Source organism: Dendropsophus ebraccatus, chromosome 4 (assembly GCF_027789765.1).
Source record: "Dendropsophus ebraccatus isolate aDenEbr1 chromosome 4, aDenEbr1.pat, whole genome shotgun sequence".
Lineage (NCBI taxonomy): Eukaryota > Metazoa > Chordata > Amphibia > Anura > Hylidae > Dendropsophus > Dendropsophus ebraccatus.
Genome location: NC_091457.1, coordinates 6,317,304 through 6,337,701, shown reverse-complemented (window position 1 = coordinate 6,337,701; position 20,398 = coordinate 6,317,304). Strand labels below are relative to the sequence as shown.

The 20,398-nt window shown below is 48.0% G+C and overlaps 1 protein-coding gene across 3 annotated transcripts in view; it reads left to right on the top strand.

Moving 5' to 3' along the window:
• The window catches only part of IRAG1 (inositol 1,4,5-triphosphate receptor associated 1), a 101,707-nt gene that overhangs the window by 71,689 nt on the left and 9,620 nt on the right, over positions 1–20,398 (top strand). For all 3 annotated transcript variants that reach the window (XM_069965041.1, XM_069965042.1, XM_069965040.1), the window contains 8 exons: positions 8,837–8,972; positions 10,643–10,673; positions 12,580–12,720; positions 14,797–14,928; positions 15,041–15,182; positions 17,997–18,046; positions 18,132–18,239; positions 19,594–19,664. In XM_069965041.1, the coding sequence (XP_069821142.1) occupies positions 8,837–8,972; positions 10,643–10,673; positions 12,580–12,720; positions 14,797–14,928; positions 15,041–15,182; positions 17,997–18,046; positions 18,132–18,239; positions 19,594–19,664 (811 nt within the window). The remainder of the gene's footprint in view (positions 1–8,836; positions 8,973–10,642; positions 10,674–12,579; positions 12,721–14,796; positions 14,929–15,040; positions 15,183–17,996; positions 18,047–18,131; positions 18,240–19,593; positions 19,665–20,398) is intronic.

Here is a 20,398-nt window from a genome sequence, read left to right as displayed (position 1 = left end):
AGAGGAGCCTGCCCACCAGGCCTTACATAGGGAGAGAGGAGCCTGCCCGCCAGGTATTACATAGGGAGAGAGGAGCCTGCCCGCCAGGGCTTACATAGGGAGAGAGGAGCCTGCCCACCAGGTATTACATAGGGAGAGAGGAGCCTGCCCGCCAGGTATTACATAGGGAGAGAGGAGCCTGCCCACCAGGTATTACATAGGGAGAGAGGAGCCTGCCCGCCAGGTATTACATAGGGAGAGAGGAGCCTGCCCACCAGGTATTACATAGGGAGAGAGGAGCCTGCCCGCCAGGTATTACATAGGGAGAGAGGAGCCTGCCCACCAGGTATTACATAGGGAGAGAGGAGCCTGCCCGCCAGGTATTACATAGGGAGAGAGGAGCCTGCCCGCCAGGTATTACATAGGGAGAGAGGAGCCTGCCCGCCAGGGATTACATAGGGAGAGAGGAGCCTGCCCGCCAGGCCTTACATAGGGAGAGAGGAGCCTGCCCGCCAGGTATTACATAGGGAGAGAGGAGCCTGCCCGCCAGGTATTACATAGGGAGAGAGGAGCCTGCCCGCCAGGGATTACATAGGGAGAGAGGAGCCTGCCCGCCAGGTATTACATAGGGAGAGAGGAGCCTGCCCGCCAGGTATTACATAGGGAGAGAGGAGCCTGCCCGCCAGGTATTACATAGGGAGAGAGGAGCCTGCCCGCCAGGTATTACATAGGGAGAGAGGAGCCTGCCCGCCAGGTATTACATAGGGACTGAGGAGCCTGCCCGCCAGGGATTACATAGGGAGAGAGGAGCCTGCCCGCCAGGTATTACACAGGGAGAGAGGAGCCTGCCCGCCAGGGATTACATAGGGAGAGAGGAGCCTGCCCGCCAGGGCTTACATAGGGAGAGAGGAGCCTGCCCACCAGGGATTACATAGGGAGAGAGGAGCCTGCCCGCCAGGACTTACATAGGGAGAGAGGACCCTGCCCGCCAGGGCTTACATAGGGAGAGAGGAGCCTGCCCGCCAGGTATTACATAGGGAGAGAAGAGCCTGCCCGCCAGGTATTACATAGGGAGAGAGGACCCTGCCCGCCAGGTATTACATAGGGAGAGAGGAGGCTGGCCGCCAGGTATTACATAGGGAGAGAGGAGCCTGCCCGCCGGGGCTTACATAGGGAGAGAGGAGCCTGCCCGCCAGGACTTACATAGGGAGAGAGGAGCCTGCCCACCAGTGCTTACATAGGGAGAGAGGAGCCTGCCCGCCAGGGATTACATAGGGAGAGAGGAGCCTGCGCGCCAGGTATTACATAGGGAGAGAGGAGCCTGCCCGCCAGGTATTACATAGGGAGAGAGGAGCCTGCCCGCTAGGTATTACATAGGGAGAGAGGACCCTGCCTGCCAGGGCTTACATAGGAAGAGAGAACCCTGCCCGCCAGGGATTACATAGGGAGAGAGGACCCTGCCCGCCAAGGCTTACATAGGGATAGAGGAGCCTGCCCGCCAGGTATTACATAGGGAGAGAGGAGCCTGCCCGCCAGGGATTACATAGGGAGAGAGGAGCCTGCCCGCCAGGGATTACATAGGGAGAGAGGAGCCTGCCCGCCAGGTATTACATAGGGAGAGAGGAGCCTGCCCGCCGGGGCTTACATAGGGAGAGGTGAGCCTGCCCGCCAGGGCTTACATAGGGAGAGAGGAGCCTGCCCGCCAGGGATTACATAGGGAGAGAGGAGCCTGCCCACCAGGGCTTACATAGGGAGAGAGGAGCCTGCCCGCCAGGTATTACATAGGGAGAGAGGAGCCTGCCCGCCAGGGATTACATAGGGAGAGGTGAGCCTGCCCGCCGGGGCTTACATAGGGAGAGAGGACCCTGCCCGCCGGGGCTTACATAGAGAGAGAGGAGCCTGCCCGCCAGGTATTACATAGGGATAGAGGAGCCTGCCCACCAGGTATTACATAGGGTGAGAGGAGCCTGCCCACCAGGTATTACATAGGGAGAGAGGAGCCTGCCCGCCAGGTATTACATAGGGAGAGAGGAGCCTGCCCACCGGTATTACATAGGGACTGAGGAGCCTGCCCGCCAGGTATTACATAGGGAGAGAGGAGCCTGCCCGCCAGGTATTACATAGGGAGAGAGGAGCCTGCCCGCCAGGCCTTACATAGGGAGAGAGGAGCCTGCCCGCCAGGTATTACATAGGGAGAGAGGAGCCTGCCCGCCAGGGCTTACATAGGGAGAGAGGAGCCTGCCCGCCAGATATTACATAGGGAGAGAGGAGCCTGCCTGCCAGGTATTACATAGGGAGAGAGGAGACTGCCCACCAGATATTACATAGGGAGAGAGGAGCCTGCCTGCCAGGTATTACATAGGGAGAGAGAACCCTGCCCGCCAGATATTACATAGGGAGAGAGGAGCCTGGCTGCCAGGTATTACATAGGGAGAGAGGAGCCTGCCCGCCAGGTATTACATAGGGAGAGAGAAGCCTGCCCGCCAGGTATTACATAGGGAGAGAGGAGCCTGCCCACCAGGTATTACATAGGGAGAGAGGAGCCTGCCCACCAGGTATTACATAGGGAGAGAGGAGCCTGCCCGCTAGGGCTTACATAGGGAGAGAGGAGCCTGCCCGCCAGGGCTTATATAGGGAGAGAGGAGCCTGCCCACCAGGTATTACATAGGGAGAGAGGAGCCTGCCCGCCAGGTATTACATAGGGAGAGAGGAGCCTGCCCGCCAGGCCTTACATAGGGAGAGAGGAGCCTGCCCGCCAGGTATTACATAGGGAGAGAGGAGCCTGCCCGCCGGGGCTTACATAGGGAGAGGTGAGCCTGCCCGCCGGGGCTTACATAGGGAGAGAGGAGCCTGCCCGCCAGGTATTACATAGGGACTGAGGAGCCTGCCCGCCAGGTATTACATAGGGAGAGAGGAGCCTGCCCGCCAGGTATTACATAGGGAGAGAGGAGCCTGCCCGCCAGGCCTTACATAGGGAGAGAGGAGCCTGCCCGCCAGGTATTACATAGGGAGAGAGGAGCCTGCCCGCCGGGGCTTACATAGGGAGAGGTGAGCCTGCCCGCCGAGGCTTACATAGGGAGAGAGGAGCCTGCCCGCCAGGTATTACATAGGGACTGAGGAGCCTGCCCGCCAGGTATTACATAGGGAGAGAGGAGCCTGCCCGCCAGGTTTACATAGGGAGAGAGGAGCCTGCCCGCCAGGCCTTACATAGGGAGAGAGGAGCCTGCCCGCCAGGTATTACATAGGGAGAGAGGAGCCTGCCCACCAGGTATTACATAGGGAGAGAGGAGCCTGCCCGCCAGGGCTTACATAGGGAGAGAGGAGCCTGCCCACCAGGTATTACATAGGGAGAGAGGAGCCTGCCCGCCAGGGATTACATAGGGAGAGAGGAGCCTGCCCGCCAGGTATTACATAAGGAGAGAGGAGCCTGCCCGCCAGGGCTTACATAGGGAGAGAGGAGCCTGCCCGCCAGGACTTACATAGGGAGAGAGGAGCCTGCCCGCCAGGTATTACATAAGGAGAGAGGAGCCTGCCCACCAGGTATTACATAGGGAAAGAGGAGCCTGCCCGCCAGGTATTACATAGGGAGAGAGGAGCCTGCCCGCCAGGTATTACATAGGGAGAGAGGACCCTGCCTGCCAGGTATTACATAGGGAGAGAGGAGCCTGCCCGCCAGGTATTACATAGGGAGAGAGGACCCTTGCCACCAGGTATTACATAGGGAGAGAGGAGCCTGCCAGCCAGGTATTACATAGGGAGAGAGGAGCCTGCCCGCCAGGTATTACATAGGGAGAGAGGAGCCTGCCCGCCAGGGATTACATAGGGAGAGAGGAGCCTGCCCGCCAGGGATTACATAGGGGGAGAGGAGCCTGCCCACCAGGGATTACATAGGGAGAGAGGAGCCTGCCTGCCAGGTATTACATAGGGAGAGAGGAGCCTGCCCGCCAGGTATTACATAGGGAGAGAGGAGCCTGCCCGCCAGGCCTTACATAGGGAGAGAGGAGCCTGCCAGCCAGGTATTACATAGGGAGAGAGGACCCTGCCCGCCAGGTATTACATAGGGAGAGAGGACCCTGCCCGCCAGGTATTACATAGGGACTGAGGAGCCTGCCCGCCAGGTATTACATAGGGGGAGAGGAGCCTGCCCACCAGGGATTACATAGGGAGAGAGGAGCCTGCCCGCCAGGTATTACATAGGGAGAGAGGAGCCTGCCCGCCAGGTATTACATAGGGAGAGAGGAGCCTGCCCGCCAGGTATTACATAGGGAGAGAGGACCCTGCCCACCAGGGATTACATAGGGAGAGAGAAGCCTGCCCGCCAGGTATTACATAGGGAGAGAGGAGCCTGCCCACCAGGTATTACATAGGGAGAGAGGACCCTGCCCGCCAGGTATTACATAGGGACTGAGGAGCCTGCCCGCCAGGTATTACATAGGGAGAGAGGAGCCTGCCCGCCAGGCCTTACATAGGGAGAGAGGACCCTGCCCGCCGGGTATTACATAGGGAGAAAGGAGGTGAGGTCCGGTATGCAGCATATGGTGTTTTGGATGGTTTAAGGGATATTCTATACCATTTGGGGCTTAGCATGGAGGACGACTCGAGGGGACCATTAGGCTGACCAGTGGCCATGGTATCTCTGACAGACTCCCCCCCCCTACTCTCCTGCCTGTGCTGCTCTCTGCTTTTCTTTTCCAGCAGCCAGGGCCTCTTTGGTCATGTGATTTGTGTCCAACATTGTTTTTGGATATAAGAAAAATACATTCATTAAAAGTGATATCATAGAAAAGAAAAAGAGTAAACAACCCTTTTCTATAATCCTCGTACTATAATACTGCTCCTATATACTGCTGGGGCTGTGTGTGCCCGCTAATCCATCTGTCCTTCCTAAATTCAGGAATATAACTACTATAATACTGCTCCTATATACAGGAATATAACTACTATAATACTGCTCCTATATACAGGAATATACTACTATAATACTGCTCCTATATACAGGAATATAACTACTATAATACTGCTCCTATATACAGGAATATAACTACTATAATGTGGCTCAGGGAAGAAACAGAGTGCTGCATATCACACCTATGGCTGATACTAGTGCCGCTTGGCTAAATAAAAAACACATCAGAATTTTGTGTATGAATTGATCAAGCCATACTGCCCCATGTACCTCGTGCCGGTATCTGATACACATGGGTCCCTACACTAAGTCCACACCGTGCCAGTCAGTGGCCACCAACCCCGCAGGCGTGCACAGCCAGGGAACGGGGGCCATGGGACGGCCCTGCGACCCCCATGCCACAGGACCAGACCCAAAAACACCACACCAGAACCCGGCCAGCACCGCCGGCGGAGAAGGTCGCCCCCAAGCAGCACAAGTCTGGATAAGGTATTGCGCTCACCATAGCTGCAGCAAACAGAATGGGAAAAAAACAGGAGGGATTAAAACCATGTGCACTCAGGTGTCTCCTGCTAATTGCGGTCATGTGGGTCTCACCAGGAGGAGTGCAAAACACGGAGAAAAGAGAGAAACAAAATGTGGCTCAGGGAAGAAACAGAGTGCTGCACATCACACCTATGGCTGATACTAGTGCCCCTAGGCTAAATAAAAAACACATCAGAATTTTGTGTATGAATTGATCAAGCCATACTGCCCCATGTACCTCGTGCCGGTATCTGATACACATGGGTCCCTACACTAAGTCCACACCGTGCCAGTCAGTGGCCACCAATCCCTCCTGTTTTTTTCCCATTCTGTTTGCTGCAGCTATGGTGAGCGCAATACCTTATCCAGACTTGTGCTGCTTGGGGGCGACCTTCTCCGCCGGCGGTGCTGGCCGGGTTCTGGTGTGGTGTTTTTGGGTCTGGTCCTGTGGCATGGGGGTCGCAGGGCCGTCCCATGGCCCCCGTTCCCTGGCTGTGCACGCCTGCGGGGTTGGTGGCCACTGACTGGCACGGTGTGGACTTAGTGTAGGGACCCATGTGTATCAGATACCGGCACGAGGTACATGGGGCAGTATGGCTTGATCAATTCATACACAAAATTCTGATGTGTTTTTTATTTAGCCAAGCGGCACTAGTATCAGCCATAGGTGTGATGTGCAGCACTCTGTTTCTTCCCTGAGCCACATAACTACTATAATACTGCTCCTATATACAGGAATATAACTACTATAATACTGCTCCTATATACAGGGATATAACTACTATAATACTGCTCCTATATACAGGAATATAACTACTATAATACTGCTCCTATATACAGGAATATAACTACTATAATACTGCTCCTATATACAGGGATATAACTACTATAATACTGCTCCCTATATACAGGAATATACTACTATAATACTGCTCCCTATATACAGGGATATAACTACTAGAATACTGCTCCTATATACAGGAATATAACTACTATAATACTGCTCCTATATACAGGAATATAACTACTATAATACTGCCTCCTATATACAGGAATATAACTACTATAATACTGCTCCCTATATACAGGAATATAACTACTATAATACGGTTCAGGGAAGAAAAAGAGTGCTGCACCTCACACCTATGGCTGATACTAGTACCTCTCGGCTGCATAAAAAACATCAGAATTCTGTATGTGAATTGATCAAGCCACACTGCCCCATGTACCTCGTGCAGGTATCTGATACACATGGGTCCCTACACTAAGTCCACACTGTGCTGGTCAGTGACCACCAACCCCGCAGGCGTGCACAGTCAGGGAACGGGGGCCATGGGACGGCCCTGCGACCCCCATGCCACAGGACCAGACCCAAAAATGCCACACCAAAACCCAGCCAGCACCGCCGGCGGAGGAAGCTGCCCCCAAACAGCACAAGTCTGGATAAGGTATTGCACTCACCATAGCTATCAAAGACAGAATGGGACAGACATGAGGGATTAAAACTATGTGCACTCAGGTGTCTCCTGCTAATTGCGGTCATGTGGGTCTCACCAGGAGGAGTGCAAAACACGGAGAAAAGAGAGAAACAAAATACGGTTCAGGGAAGAAAAAGAGTGCTGCACCTCACACCTATGGCTGATACTAGTACCTCTCGGCTGCATAAAAAACATCAGAATTTTGTTTTTTAAGCAGCCGAGAGGTACTAGTATCAGCCATAGGTGTGAGGTGCAGCACTCTTTTTCTTCCCTGAACCATAACTACTATAATACTGCTCCTATATACAGGGATATAACTACTATAATACTGCTCCTATATACAGGGATATACTACTATAATACTGCCCCCTATATACAGGAATATAACTACTATAATACTGCCCCCTATATACAGGAATATAACTACTATAATACTGCTCCTATATACAGGAATATAACTACTATAATACTGCTCCTATATACAGGAATATAACTACTATAATACTGCTCCTATATACAGGAATATAACTACTATAATACTGCCCCCTATATACAAGAATATAACTACTATAATACTGCTCCTATATACAGGAATATAACTACTATAATACTGCTCCTATATACAAGAATATAACTACTATAATACTGCTCCTATATACAGGAATATAACTACTATAATACTACCTCCTACATACAGGAATATAACTACTATAATACTGCTCCTATATACAGGAATATACTACTATAATACTGCCCCCTATATACAGGAATATAACTACTATAATACTACCTCCTACATACAGGGATATAACTACTATAATACTGCTCCTATATACAAGAATATAACTACTATAATACTGCTCCCTATATACAAGAATATTACTACTATAATACTGCTCCTATATACAGGAATATAACTACTATAATACTTCCCCCTATATACAGGAATATAACTACTATAATACTGCTCCCTATATACAGGAATATAACTACTATAATACTGCTCCTATATACAGGAATATACTACTATAATACTGCTCCTATATACAGGAATATAACTACTATAATACTGCTCCTATATACAGGAATAGAACTACTATAATACTGCCCCCTATATACAGGAATATAACTACTATAATACTGCTCCTATATACAAGAATATTACTACTATAATACTGCTCCTATATACAGGAATATAACTACTATAATACTACCTCCTATATACAGGAATATAACTACTATAATACTGCTCCTATATACAAGAATATAACTACTATAATACTGCTCCCTATATACAGGAATATAACTACTATAATACTGCTCCTATATACAGGAATATAACTACTATAATACTGCTCCTATATACAAGAATATAACTACTATAATACTGCTCCTATATACAGGAATATACTACTATAATACTGCACCTATATACAGGGATATAACTACTATAATACTGCTCCTATATACAGGGATGTAACTACTATAATACTGCTCCTATATACAAGAATATAACTACTATAATACTGCTCCTATATACAAGAATATAACTACTATAGTACTGCCCTTATATACAGGAATATAAATACTATAAGTACTATATATAATACTGTAATATTTAGTATACGTGATGTCACCATCATGAAGGATCCTGCTCTGTTCCCCAATGATAAGAAACCAGAGGCCATAAGAGTCTTATTCACATCCTGTAACTATCAGTTAGTAAGAGCCGTCAGACTTCTCTTCTCCTCGGGTTTTAGAGGGACAGACTCAGACTCCATGGAGGCAGCAGGTCCTCTCCTCCTTTATTTCTGACATACTGTATGATGGGGTAACAGGGATGCTTTTGTATGTTCTTAATATTATATTCTCAGGTTTGTAGTTAATAAGTTACAGAAAAAGGGAAATAAAAAACAACAACCTTAAATATATGACCCTCTTATTCCAGGTCCTTCCCCTGTCCAGGCTGCTGAGGTAGAAGAGGAGAAGAAGGCAGAAAAGAAAGAAGTTAAATCCGATGTGATGCCCCATATCTCAGATATCTTACTGAAGAAGCTTCGAGTTCACAAAGGTCTCCCGAACAGGTACAATGCCGAGTATATCTTCTGTCCTTTTCAAAGAAAGAGTGGCAGCAACATTATAGGTGGAAATATTGATAGGTGGAAAGATTAATAACTGTGTATATACATTACATTACTGATCCTGTATTATACTTCAGAGCTGCACTCACTATTCTGCTGGTGGGGTCACTGTGTACATACATTACATTACTGATCCTGAGTTACAAACTGTATCATACTCCAGAGCTGTACTCACTATTCTGCTGGTGAGGTCACTGTGTACATACATTACATTACTGATCCTGAGTTACATCCTGTATCATACTCCAGAGCTGTACTCACTATTCTGCTGGTGGGGTCACTGTGTACATACATTACTGATCCTGTACTGATCCTGAGTTACATCCTGTATTATACTCCAGAGCTGCACTCACTATTCTGCTGGTGGGGTCACCGTGTACATACATTACATTACTGATCCTGAGTTACATCATGTATTATACTCCAGAGCTGCACTCTCTGTTCTGCTGGTGGGGTCACTGTGTACATACATTACATTACTGATGTAAACACAAAAGATATCTGTGAGTTCATACATCATTATGCAGGGTAATAGATAAATAGTTGTAGAATAAAGAATAAAACAGAGGGCTGGATGAAAAGCTTTCCCCTAGATCTTCCGTAAGAGAAAGAGGATGAGAGATAAGACAGGTAATGTCTATTAGTATACCCCACACTTACCGTAATAATACACCAGGGTCACATGTACTCAACCCTCCTAAAGCAGAACCACCTGTACTTAAATATGTACCTATACAGGCAAAACTACAGTTTCTATAAGTCCTGTCCTTCCAAAGTTTTCTTGCTTTGTTAAGGGCTTCTAGCTATTCTTTACTTCTAGTAGTAGTCAGTACTTATCTGCTTATCCTTTATTATACTCTGTATTGTATTCCAGAGCTGACTTTTCTGTGTACATACATGTGTTATCATGTTTGTACACCTAATTGAATACCATAAATGTTTATCTTAAAACCACATTACCAGGTAAAAACTATGAAAATTGGGGTAAATACAACAGTTCCTTTGACTCACAAAAAGTCATCCTACAGCACTTAGGAGGGGAAAAATGCCCTGTGGAGGAAACCTCAAGGGAATCCTGGCCGAAGGATTGCCCTTCCTTTTGGCTTTGAGTGTTTTTGCCAACCTATAAATTTTCATGGTACCAGATATACACACATCATTGTCCAGGGTAATAGATAAGGTCCCTTCCTTCCAAAGTCTTGTCCCCCTTTGCTTCTAGCTAGTCTTTACTTCTAGTAGTAGTCAGTACTCATTCTTTATTATATTCTGTATTATTTTCACTGTACATACAGCTTGTATAAGAGACCATGGCATGCTGGGAAGCCTATTTATTAGGGACATCAGGAAGCAGCTAGCTTCTCCTCCTTGCTGCAACCTGGGACATACCTGCTGGATAAGACTGCTATAACCTAGGAATGCAGCAGTTTCTTCATACAGTTCAGTCTTCTGATCTCCTTGCAGTGGATGAGACGTGACCGGTGACCTCACTCCTTGGCCGCTGTAATCTTCTCCCCTGTGTCTTATGTTTTTCTATTGTCGCTTGTTTCCTGTTCATGTATCTGGTGTTTAGGTTACAGTAACTTTATGTATAAAATGTATTTTTCTCCTTTCAGTGCCCCCCCTCTGACGGAGAAGGAGGTCGAGGTAAGTCCCTTGTGCGGTCACAAGACTTTCTAGAATACAACAAATATATCTGCACTAAAAAGTTATAGGAGATATAAAAATAGCAAAATAAGAACACTCACCTCACTAGTGAGCCCCCCTACACTATGTGTGCACATAGACATCATGATGTGTCATCTGTAGTGACATCACCGAGAGGTGGGTGACATCACGTCTGAGTGCCCAGACCAAGGGCATGGTACGAGAATAATAAGGTGGTACACCGACGACTTCTACAACCCGCACCAATTTGGGGGATAGGGGTCCCTCAATTTATAGTAGCCAACATCTTACTCTATTGAAGTCTATTAGAGTTAAAGGGGTAATCCAGTGTTAGAGAAACATGGCCACTTTCTTCCAGAGACAGCGCCGCTCTTGCCTTCAGTTTGGATGTTGGTTTTGCAACTCAGTTCCGAAGTGAATGGAGCTTAATTGTAAACCACACTTGATCTGGAGACAAGAGCGGTTCTGTCTCTGGAAGAAAGTGGCCGTGTTTTTCTAACACTGGATAGTCCCTTTAAGGCTATGTTCACACTACGTAAACGTACAGCCGTTGTTGCCATCTTTATGCGGAGTGGAACAATGCCTTATTTTCAATGGGTTCCTGGCCTGAGCGTATACGCCGGGATCCCCCGCATCAGAGCTCTGTGGCCGGGAAGATTATCCGTCCGGTACTTAAGTACCGGCCGCGATGATCCGGGCACAGACCGGCCGAGTCACGGAACGGCCGGTCTCTATACTTAGTGTGAACATGGCCTAAGGCTGCATCATGTGACCCACCAGCGCTGTAAACGAGTGCCAATCTGCTAAATCAGTTTCCTGAAACATTACAAATTAAGAATTTTTGTGGGAAAAAAATGTTTTTTAGCAGCTTCATCCACTTAACATCTATATAAAAACAATGCTGATATTTTGCGTTACTCCTTTGTTATTATTACTTTTATGACATTTTGACACATTAAGGCCTTCTTTTTGAAGCAAGAATACGACTATATTATGCAATTTACGGCCGTGGTTTGGATATTATGGCCATATTTTTGCATCAAAGTGGCGCTGTCCGGGGAGAAGGACAAAATGTGGCTAAAAAAAAAATACCTAGCCTAAAAGAAAAAAAAAAGGATAAAAACCTCAAATCATGTAAGGCCTCATTCACACAGTGATTTTTATGGTCCGCAAATACCTCCGCTACTTTTTCTCTGTCTCCGCATCCGCAACAATGTTGAATTGGTAACAATGAAAAATTGAACTACTTTACTTAGATTTAATCTGCCTTTTTTTTTACGGACGTCGTGGATGTGATATCCGTGACATACCCAAAAACACGGATCCCGTAGACTTCTATTGACTAATCTGTGCTGCAATTTCAATCCACACTAGGACACTATTTTTTTTTTGGCACCATGGATCCCTGAAAGAACAGAATGTGAATAGCCCAATAGAAATCAATGGCCAATAAGTTGTTTCCTTAGTGCGGATCTGCAGTTGCAGACAACCTTACTGAAAGTGTGAATAAGGCCAAATAAAAGAACTTTCTAACTTACAGATGGCAGAAAACACAGAAAACAGTCCACGATCAGACTACACTGGGTTTCCTGTAGTCTGTAACCAAGGAGACACTCAGATCTGCATAGGAGTCTTGTATGCCTTGGCTATATATATATATATATATATATATATATATATATATATATATATACAGTATGTGATGTGTTATGTGACATGCAGACTTCAGGCACAGCACAGCAGTTATTATGTAACAGGCTTGATATTACAGGACACCCCGGGGTGTTCTCCTCCGTTCCATCTTTGAGGCTGTCGTGTACCCGACCTCCAGTCTCCACCTGTTGTAGCTAAAGATAATATTTTCTAAATGTCTGCACTTTCACAGAATGTCTTCATCCAACTTTCCTTGGCGTTTCGGAATGACAGCTACACGCTGGAATCCCGGCTCAGCCAGGCAGAGAGGGAACGCAACCTGACCGAGGAAAACAACGAAAAGGAATTGGAGAACTTCAAGGCGGCTGTTATGGTGAGATGGCGAGAGAATAATGATAAGAGGTGGCAGTGCCAAGAGCCCTCCCTGCCCTGACATGTACACAGGCACGCTGCAGAACTTTCCTACATGGTTACACCGGTTACATAAAGACAACACCGAGCGCTTCACTGTCTGGTGTCACACCAGAGCGGCACTCACTATTCTGCTGGTGGGGTCACTGTGTACATACATTACTGATCCTGAGTTACATCCTGTATTATACTCCAGAGCTGCACTCACTATTCTGCTGGTGGGGTCACTGTGTACATACATTACTCATCCTGAGTTACATCCTGTATTATACTCCAGAGCTGCATTCACTATTCTGCTGGTGAGGTCACAATGTACATACATTACATTACTGATCCTGAGTTACATCCTGTATTATACTGCAGAGCTGCACTCACTATTCTGCTGGTGGGGTCACTGTGTACATACATTACATTTCATTACTGATCCTGAGTTACATCCTGTATTATACCCCAGAGCTGCACTCACTATTCTGCTGGTGGGGTCACTGTGTACATACATTACTGATCCTGTATTATACTCCAGAGCTGCACTCACTATTCTTCTGGTGGGGTCACTATGTACATACATTACATTACTGATACTGAGTTATATAATGTATTATACTCCAGAGCTGCACTCACTATTCTGCTGGTTGGGTCACTGTGTACATACATTACATTACATTACTGATTTTGTATTATACCCCAGAGCTGCACTCGCTATTCTGCTGGTGGGGTCACTGTGTACATACATTATATTACTGATCCTGAGTTACATCCTGTATTATACCCCAGAGCTGCACTCGCTATTCTGCTGGTGGGGTCACTGTGTACATACATTATATTACTGATCCTGAGTTACATCCTGTATTATACCCCAGAGCTGCACTTACTATTCTGCTGGTGGGGTCACTGTGTACATACATTATATTACTGATCCTGAGTTACAACTCTCCCTAAAACAACTCCAGTTATAAACTCAGTATAAAAAAATGCACAAAACACTTTTTGGGTGTCAGAATGGCCACAGGGTTATGGAAATCACAAGAGTCAGGTTGGAATTCACGAATATTGTGAGATAACCCGCTATCTGACATCCAGCACCCCTCCGGATGGTAATGAAGGGGTGGTACGCTCTGGCTGGCCATTCTAGCAGTGTCGCAGAGTCCGTTCACCTCGTGGACAGCAATCTGGATGACATTGACATTAGGACATGCCTGGGGCAGGCCGCTTCAACATACCACCATATCCTCCTCTAGTTAAAATGGGTCTACCAACATGGCTGCAACTTCCAACTTGCTCCTGAACCACCAACCCTGTGACAGTGAATGAAATACGTCATATATTTTTTATTTATCTCTACATGTTTGGACACCTAAGTCAATGTCATGGACGTACATCTTACATGTGCAGGTAAAAACTAGGACTATTGTGCTAAACACAACAATCCTCTGGACTCAGAAAGAGTCATCCTCCAGAACTCAGGAGAGGAACAACCCCCTGTGGAGGAAACCTCAAAGGAATCCTGGATGAAGGATTTCTATTCCTCTGCGCTTACAGTTTTATTACCAACCTGTAACAATATCAGTTGTTCAAATTATATCAAACAAATAAGAGATATATCAATACCTACATCATTACCTACCTACATCAATACCTACATCCAGGTAATAGATAAACAATTGTAGAATAAAACAGATGGGGCTGGAGGGAAAACATCCCTCCAGATCTTCCATGAGACAAAGAGGAAGAGAAATAAGACAGGTAATGTCTATTACTATATCCCACCCTACTTATAATAAAACGATAGGCACAGATATACTCATCCCTCCTAAAGCACAACCACCTGTACTTAGATCTATACCAGTATCCAGACAAGACTGAGAGGGCTATAGGTCCCCTCCTTCTAAAGTCATGTCTCCCTCTGCTTGTGCTAGTCTTTACTTATCCTGTATTGATTCTGAGTTACATCCTGTGCTATACTCCAGAGCTGCACTCACAATTCTGCTGGTGACTTTATACATCCTTCTCATTCACTCTCCCATGTGCTGTCCTTCAGGCTTCATCATCTTTGTGGCACAACAGCGAACACCGTGAAGCTTATCAGAAGTTACTGGAGGACATCGCGGTTCTCCACCGACTGATCACTAGACTGTCCAGCAGGGCGGAGATGGTGGGCGCGGTGCGGCAGGTAGGTCTCCTCTCTCTATTTTCCATACAGTAGACTGTGCAGTCTGGTCTCTCTCTGTTATACATACATGCACTGTACACATGCTCAGCACCTCTGCCCCTTTGGTGTTCAGGAGAAGCGGATGTCTCGGGCCACGGAGGTGATGATGCAATACGTGGAGAACTTAAAGAGAACGTATGAGAAGGATCACGCCGAGCTGATGGAGTTTAAAAAACTCGCCAACCAGAACTCCAGCCGCAACTACAATGCTTCCGGTAACCACTCCTGCTGTGTAATGTGCTTCTGCCGTGTACTGTGCTTCTGCTGTGTACTGCGCTCCTGCTGTGTACTGCGCTCCTGCTGTGTACTGTGCTTCTGCTGTGTACTGTGTCCCTGCTGTGTACTGAGCTCCTGCTGTGTACTGATCCCCTGCTGTGTACTGTGCTCCTGCTGTGTCCTGTGCTCCTGCTGTGTACTGTGTCCCTGCTGTGTACTGTGCCCCTGCTGTGTACTGTGCTTCTGCTGTGTACTGCGCTCCTGCTGTGTACTGTGATTCTGCTGTGTACTGTGCTCCTGCTGTGTACTGTGCTCCTGCTGTGTACTGTGCTCCTGCTGTGTACTGCTCCCCTGCTGTGTACTGCTCCCCTGCTGTGTACTGTGCTTCTGCTGTGCACTGCTCCCCTGCTGTGTACTGCGCTTCTGCTGTGTACTGCGCTTCTGCTGTGTACTGCTCCCCTGCTGTGTACTGTGCTCCTGCTGTGTACTGCTCCCCTGCTGTGTACTGTTCCCTGCTGTGTATTGTGTCTCTGCTGTGTACTACGTCTTTGCTGTGTACTGCGCTCCTGCTGTATACTGTGCTCCTGCTGTGTACTGTGCTCCTGCTGTGTACCGCTCCCCTGCTGTGTCCTGCCCTTCTGCTGTGTACTGCGTCTTTACTGTGTATTGTGTTCCTGCTGTGTACTGTGCTTCTGCTGTGTACTGCGCTTCTGCTGTGTACTGTGTCCCTGCTGTGTACTGTGCTCCTGCTGTGTACTGTGCTCCTGCTGTGTACTGTGCTCCTGCTGTGTACTGTGCTCCTGCTGTGTACTGTGCTCCTGCTGTGTACTGTGCTCCTGCTGTGTACCGTTTCCCTGCTGTGTACTGTGTCCCTGCTGTGTACTGTTCTCCTGCTGTGTACTGTGCTCCTGCTGTGTACTGTGCTCCTGCTGTGTACTGTGCTCCTGCTGTGTACTGTGCTCCTGCTGTGTACCGTTTCCCTGCTGTGTACTGTGTCCCTGCTGTGTACTGTTCTCCTGCTGTGTACTGTGCTCCTGCTGTGTACTGTGCTCCTGCTGTGTACTGTGTCCCTGCTGTGTCCTGTGTCCCTGCTGTGTCCTGTGCTCCTGCTGTGTACTGCCTCCCTGCTGTGTACTGCCCTCCTGCTGTGTACTGCGCCCCTGCTGTTTACTGCGCTCCTGCTGTGTACTGCGCTCCTGCTGTGTACTGTGTCCCTGCTGTGTACTGCGCTCCTGCTGTGTACTATGCTCCTGTTGTGTACCGCTCCCCTGCTGTGTACTGCACTCCTGCTGCGTACTGTGTTCCTGCTGTGTACTGTGCTCCTGCTGTGTACCGATTCCCTGCTGTGTACTGTGCTCTTGCTATGTTCTGTGTCCCTGCTGTGTACTGTGCCCCTGCTGTGTACTGTGTCCCTGCTGTGTACTGCGCTCCTGCTGTGTACTGTGTCCCTGCTGTGTACCGCTTCCCTGCTGTGTACTGCGCTCCTGCTGTGTACTGCCTCCCTGCTGTGTCCTGTGCTCCTGCTGTGTCCTGTGCTCCTGCTGTGTACTGTGCTCGTGCTGTGTACTGCCTCCCTGCTGTGTCCTGTGCTCCTGCTGTGTACTGCGCTCCTGCTGTGTACTGCGTTCCTGCTGTGTACTGCGTTCCTGCTGTGTACTGCTCTCCTTTGGGTAGGGGTCTATAATTACAGGTGGTTTCAGCCGGACCCCTGACATATTGTCTCGGGCTTCCTTCCCTCTGTCACCTATCAGCGCTAAACTACAGACTGCTCCTTCTGTAAAGGGAAACTGCGCCCTCTAACCTCTGGCGGCTGCTTATCAACAAGCTCCACCCCCAGTGGTGACATCACTACACCTGCCGCCAGGTACTGGAGTCCTTAGAATAGAAGGTGCAGCTGAGGGCAGGACTAGCTATGTACAATGTATCAGTCTGGAGCTCACAGAGCATTGTCTACACCTGATACAGCTGAGAGCAAGACTAGCTATGTACAATGTATCAGTCTGGAGCTCACAGAGCATTGTCTACACCTGATACAGCTGAGAGCAGGACTAGCTATGTACAATGTATCAGTCTGGAGCTCACAGAGCATTGTCTACACCTGATACAGCTGAGAGGAGGACTAGCTATGTACAATGTATCGGTCTGGAGCTCACAGAGCATTGTCTACACTGGATACAGCTGAGAGCAGGACTAGCTATGTACAATGTATCAGTCTGGAGCTCACAGAGCATTGTCTACACTGGATACAGCTGAGAGCAGGACTAGCTATGTACAATGTATCAGTCTGGAGCTCACAGAGCATTGTCTACACTGGATACAGCTGAGAGCAGGACTAGCTATGTACAATGTATCAGTCTGGAGCTCACAGAGCATTGTCTACACTGGATACAGCTGAGAGCAGGACTAGCTATGTACAATGTATCAGTCTGGAGCTCACAGAGCATTGTGTACACTGGATACAGCTGAGAGCAGGACTAGCTATGTACAATGTATCAGTCTGGAGCTCACAGAGCATTGTCTACACTGGATACAGCTGAGAGCAGGTCTAGCTATGTACAATGTATCAGTCTGGAGCTCACAGAGCATTGTCTACACTGGATACAGCTGAGAGCAGGACTAGCTATGTACAATGTATCAGTCTGGGGCTCACAGAGCATTGTCTACACTGGATACAGCTGAGAGCAGGACTAGCTATGTACAATGTATCAGTCTGGGGCTCACAGAGCATTGTCTACACTGGATACAGCTGTATGAGGACCCTTAGCACTGTATGGTGTTATGTTTGTGTGACTGATGGTTCTTGTACATTACAGATGATGGCGTCCCCCGCTCCTCCCGCTCCATGTCGCTGACTATTGGGAAGGTAAGTACGGAAATAAAGTCTATTGTTAACCCTTCGTCTGCTGGATGTGCGCACAGGTGACATCACTGCTGGTGATTTATTCTAGAACATGCCGCGCAGGAGGGTGAGCGTCGCGGTGGTTCCCAAGTTTAATCTGCTGAACATCCCTGGACAGACCCCGGGCTCGCCCCCCGTGCCCCCCATGCCCGCTGTGGTAAGTGGCTTCCTCTCTACTCAAACTACATCCGGGCATAGAAGCATTTACTAATGTTACCCACAGCGTCACAGCAGCACAGAGTATTTCAGGAGATGTGTGTGCTGATCGTAATGGGCCTCACAGGCTCAAAGCGAGCAGGGCTCACAGCAGCACAGAGTGATTCAGAAAAGAAGTGCACTGATCTAGTGGGAGGTCAAAAAGTCAGCAAGGTTATCAGCAGCGCAGAGTATTTCAGAGGTGAGGAGGTTCTGCACTTTAGCAAGTTAGAGACTTTATGATGTATAGTAGAACAAGTAAGGTTCCCCAGCAGCACATAGGATTTCAGGAGAGAAGTGCATTGATTCCATGGGAGGTCAGAGAATGAGAGTAAAACAGTGGAAGGAACGGGGTCTCCCAGCAGCACAGAGTATTTCAGAAGAGGAAAGTGGTTAGTGTGGTAAGAGATGACAGAAGCTACATAGTGGAAGACATTGGGTTCTTCAACAGCACAGAGTATTTCAGGAGAGAAATGTTCCGACCCTGTGGGAGGTTAGAGACTGGATATTACATAGTAGAAGGAACAGGGACTTCAGCAGCACAGAGTATTTCAGGCCAGAATAGCACTAATCATGTGAGGGGTTCAGAATGAGAATTAGCAAGGTCAAAGTCTGATCATCAGGTCACAGACTGAGAGTTAAATAGCTTAAAGGGTTACTCCACTCACACATAACTTGTGATATGTTGCTGCCCATGGTGAGACTAACAATTCCTTCCATACTTGTTATTATCTATTCAGTCTCCTTCCCCTAGTTCTCAGCTGCTGCTTTCTGCTGAAGACAAAAAAGTCTGTGTGTGAGCTTTTCTCTCTGTCTCCTCCTCCTCCCCCCTCCCTTCTGAGACAGTTGATGTAAACAAGTCTCTGGCAGGCTGTATCTGCAACAATGTAGCTTCTTTGTAATGCTGGGAGGGATAATCACTGTGAGCTCATCAGCAACTTGACCTCAAAATAACCCTCCCAGCATAACAAAGAAGCTACAATGTTGCAGATACAGCCTGCCAGGGACTTGTTTACATCGGCCATCTAATAAGGGAGGGGGAGACGGCACTGGTAGCTCACACACAGATTTTTGTGTCTTCTGCAGAAAGCAGCAGCTGAGAACTGGGGGAAGGAGACTGAATAGATAATAACAAGTATGGAAGGAATTGCTAGTCTCACCATGGGCAGCAACATATCAAAAGTTATGTGTGAGTGGAGTACTCCTATAAGAATAAGATCCCCAGCAGCACAGAGCATTTCAGGAGAGAATGTGGCTAATTAATTGGATATTTGTCACTTATTGCTAGTATCACTATTACTTTCTGTGCTCTCCAGGCAGAATCCCCTGGTATTGGCGGCAGGAGCGGTCAGTCAGCCTCCCCGGGACTCTCTCCACTCATAGAAAAGTGAGTTCTCCGCTCTGTAGGTTTTCTTTCCTCTCAGTGCAGGATGATGTGACCGCACTGCGTGTTTCTATAGCAGCACGACATGCGGTACTATTATATCTGGGGTTCAGGTTTAACAACATAGTTTGTATCTGCCTTTGCGGCTGCTGCCTGGCATTGAGGATTGAAGTGTACGGCAGCCCTTCACCCTATCAGTATTCCATGGACGTCTATAGTGGGAAATCCCCTTTAACCCCTGCGTTTCTCTACAACTTCCCGATAAATACGGTTGCCCCCCCCCCTTACTCCATATGGTGCTCTGTTTTCCACCAGTTGAGGTCACTGGAGGATTATTACGTTGCGATAACGTTTCATCTCGGCCGAGGACTGAGTGCGTTCTCCGCCGCGTCCTCTGATCTCACGGTCAAGTTTAGATAAAGGTTTACTAAAAAAAGGAAAACAAACAAGGCAGCAGCCGCCCCTCCCGCGGATTCCGACTGGTTTGTTTCTACTGGGAGCACAGGATGTCGGGGTCTGTGGAAATAAGCGTGACCCTCCCAAGCATGGCATGGATACGGGGCGCCCTCCGATACCAGGGCAGGAAATTGTTGTGTTGCTGAAGTCATAGATCTGCTGGCATTACACAATGGAGAGGACATGGAGGATGAGATAAGAGCAAAGCTTGGAAAATCGCTTCAGAGTACGGCAGCGGGGGGCCTTGTCTGCGGGGGCTTCATTCATTCACCTAAAGACAT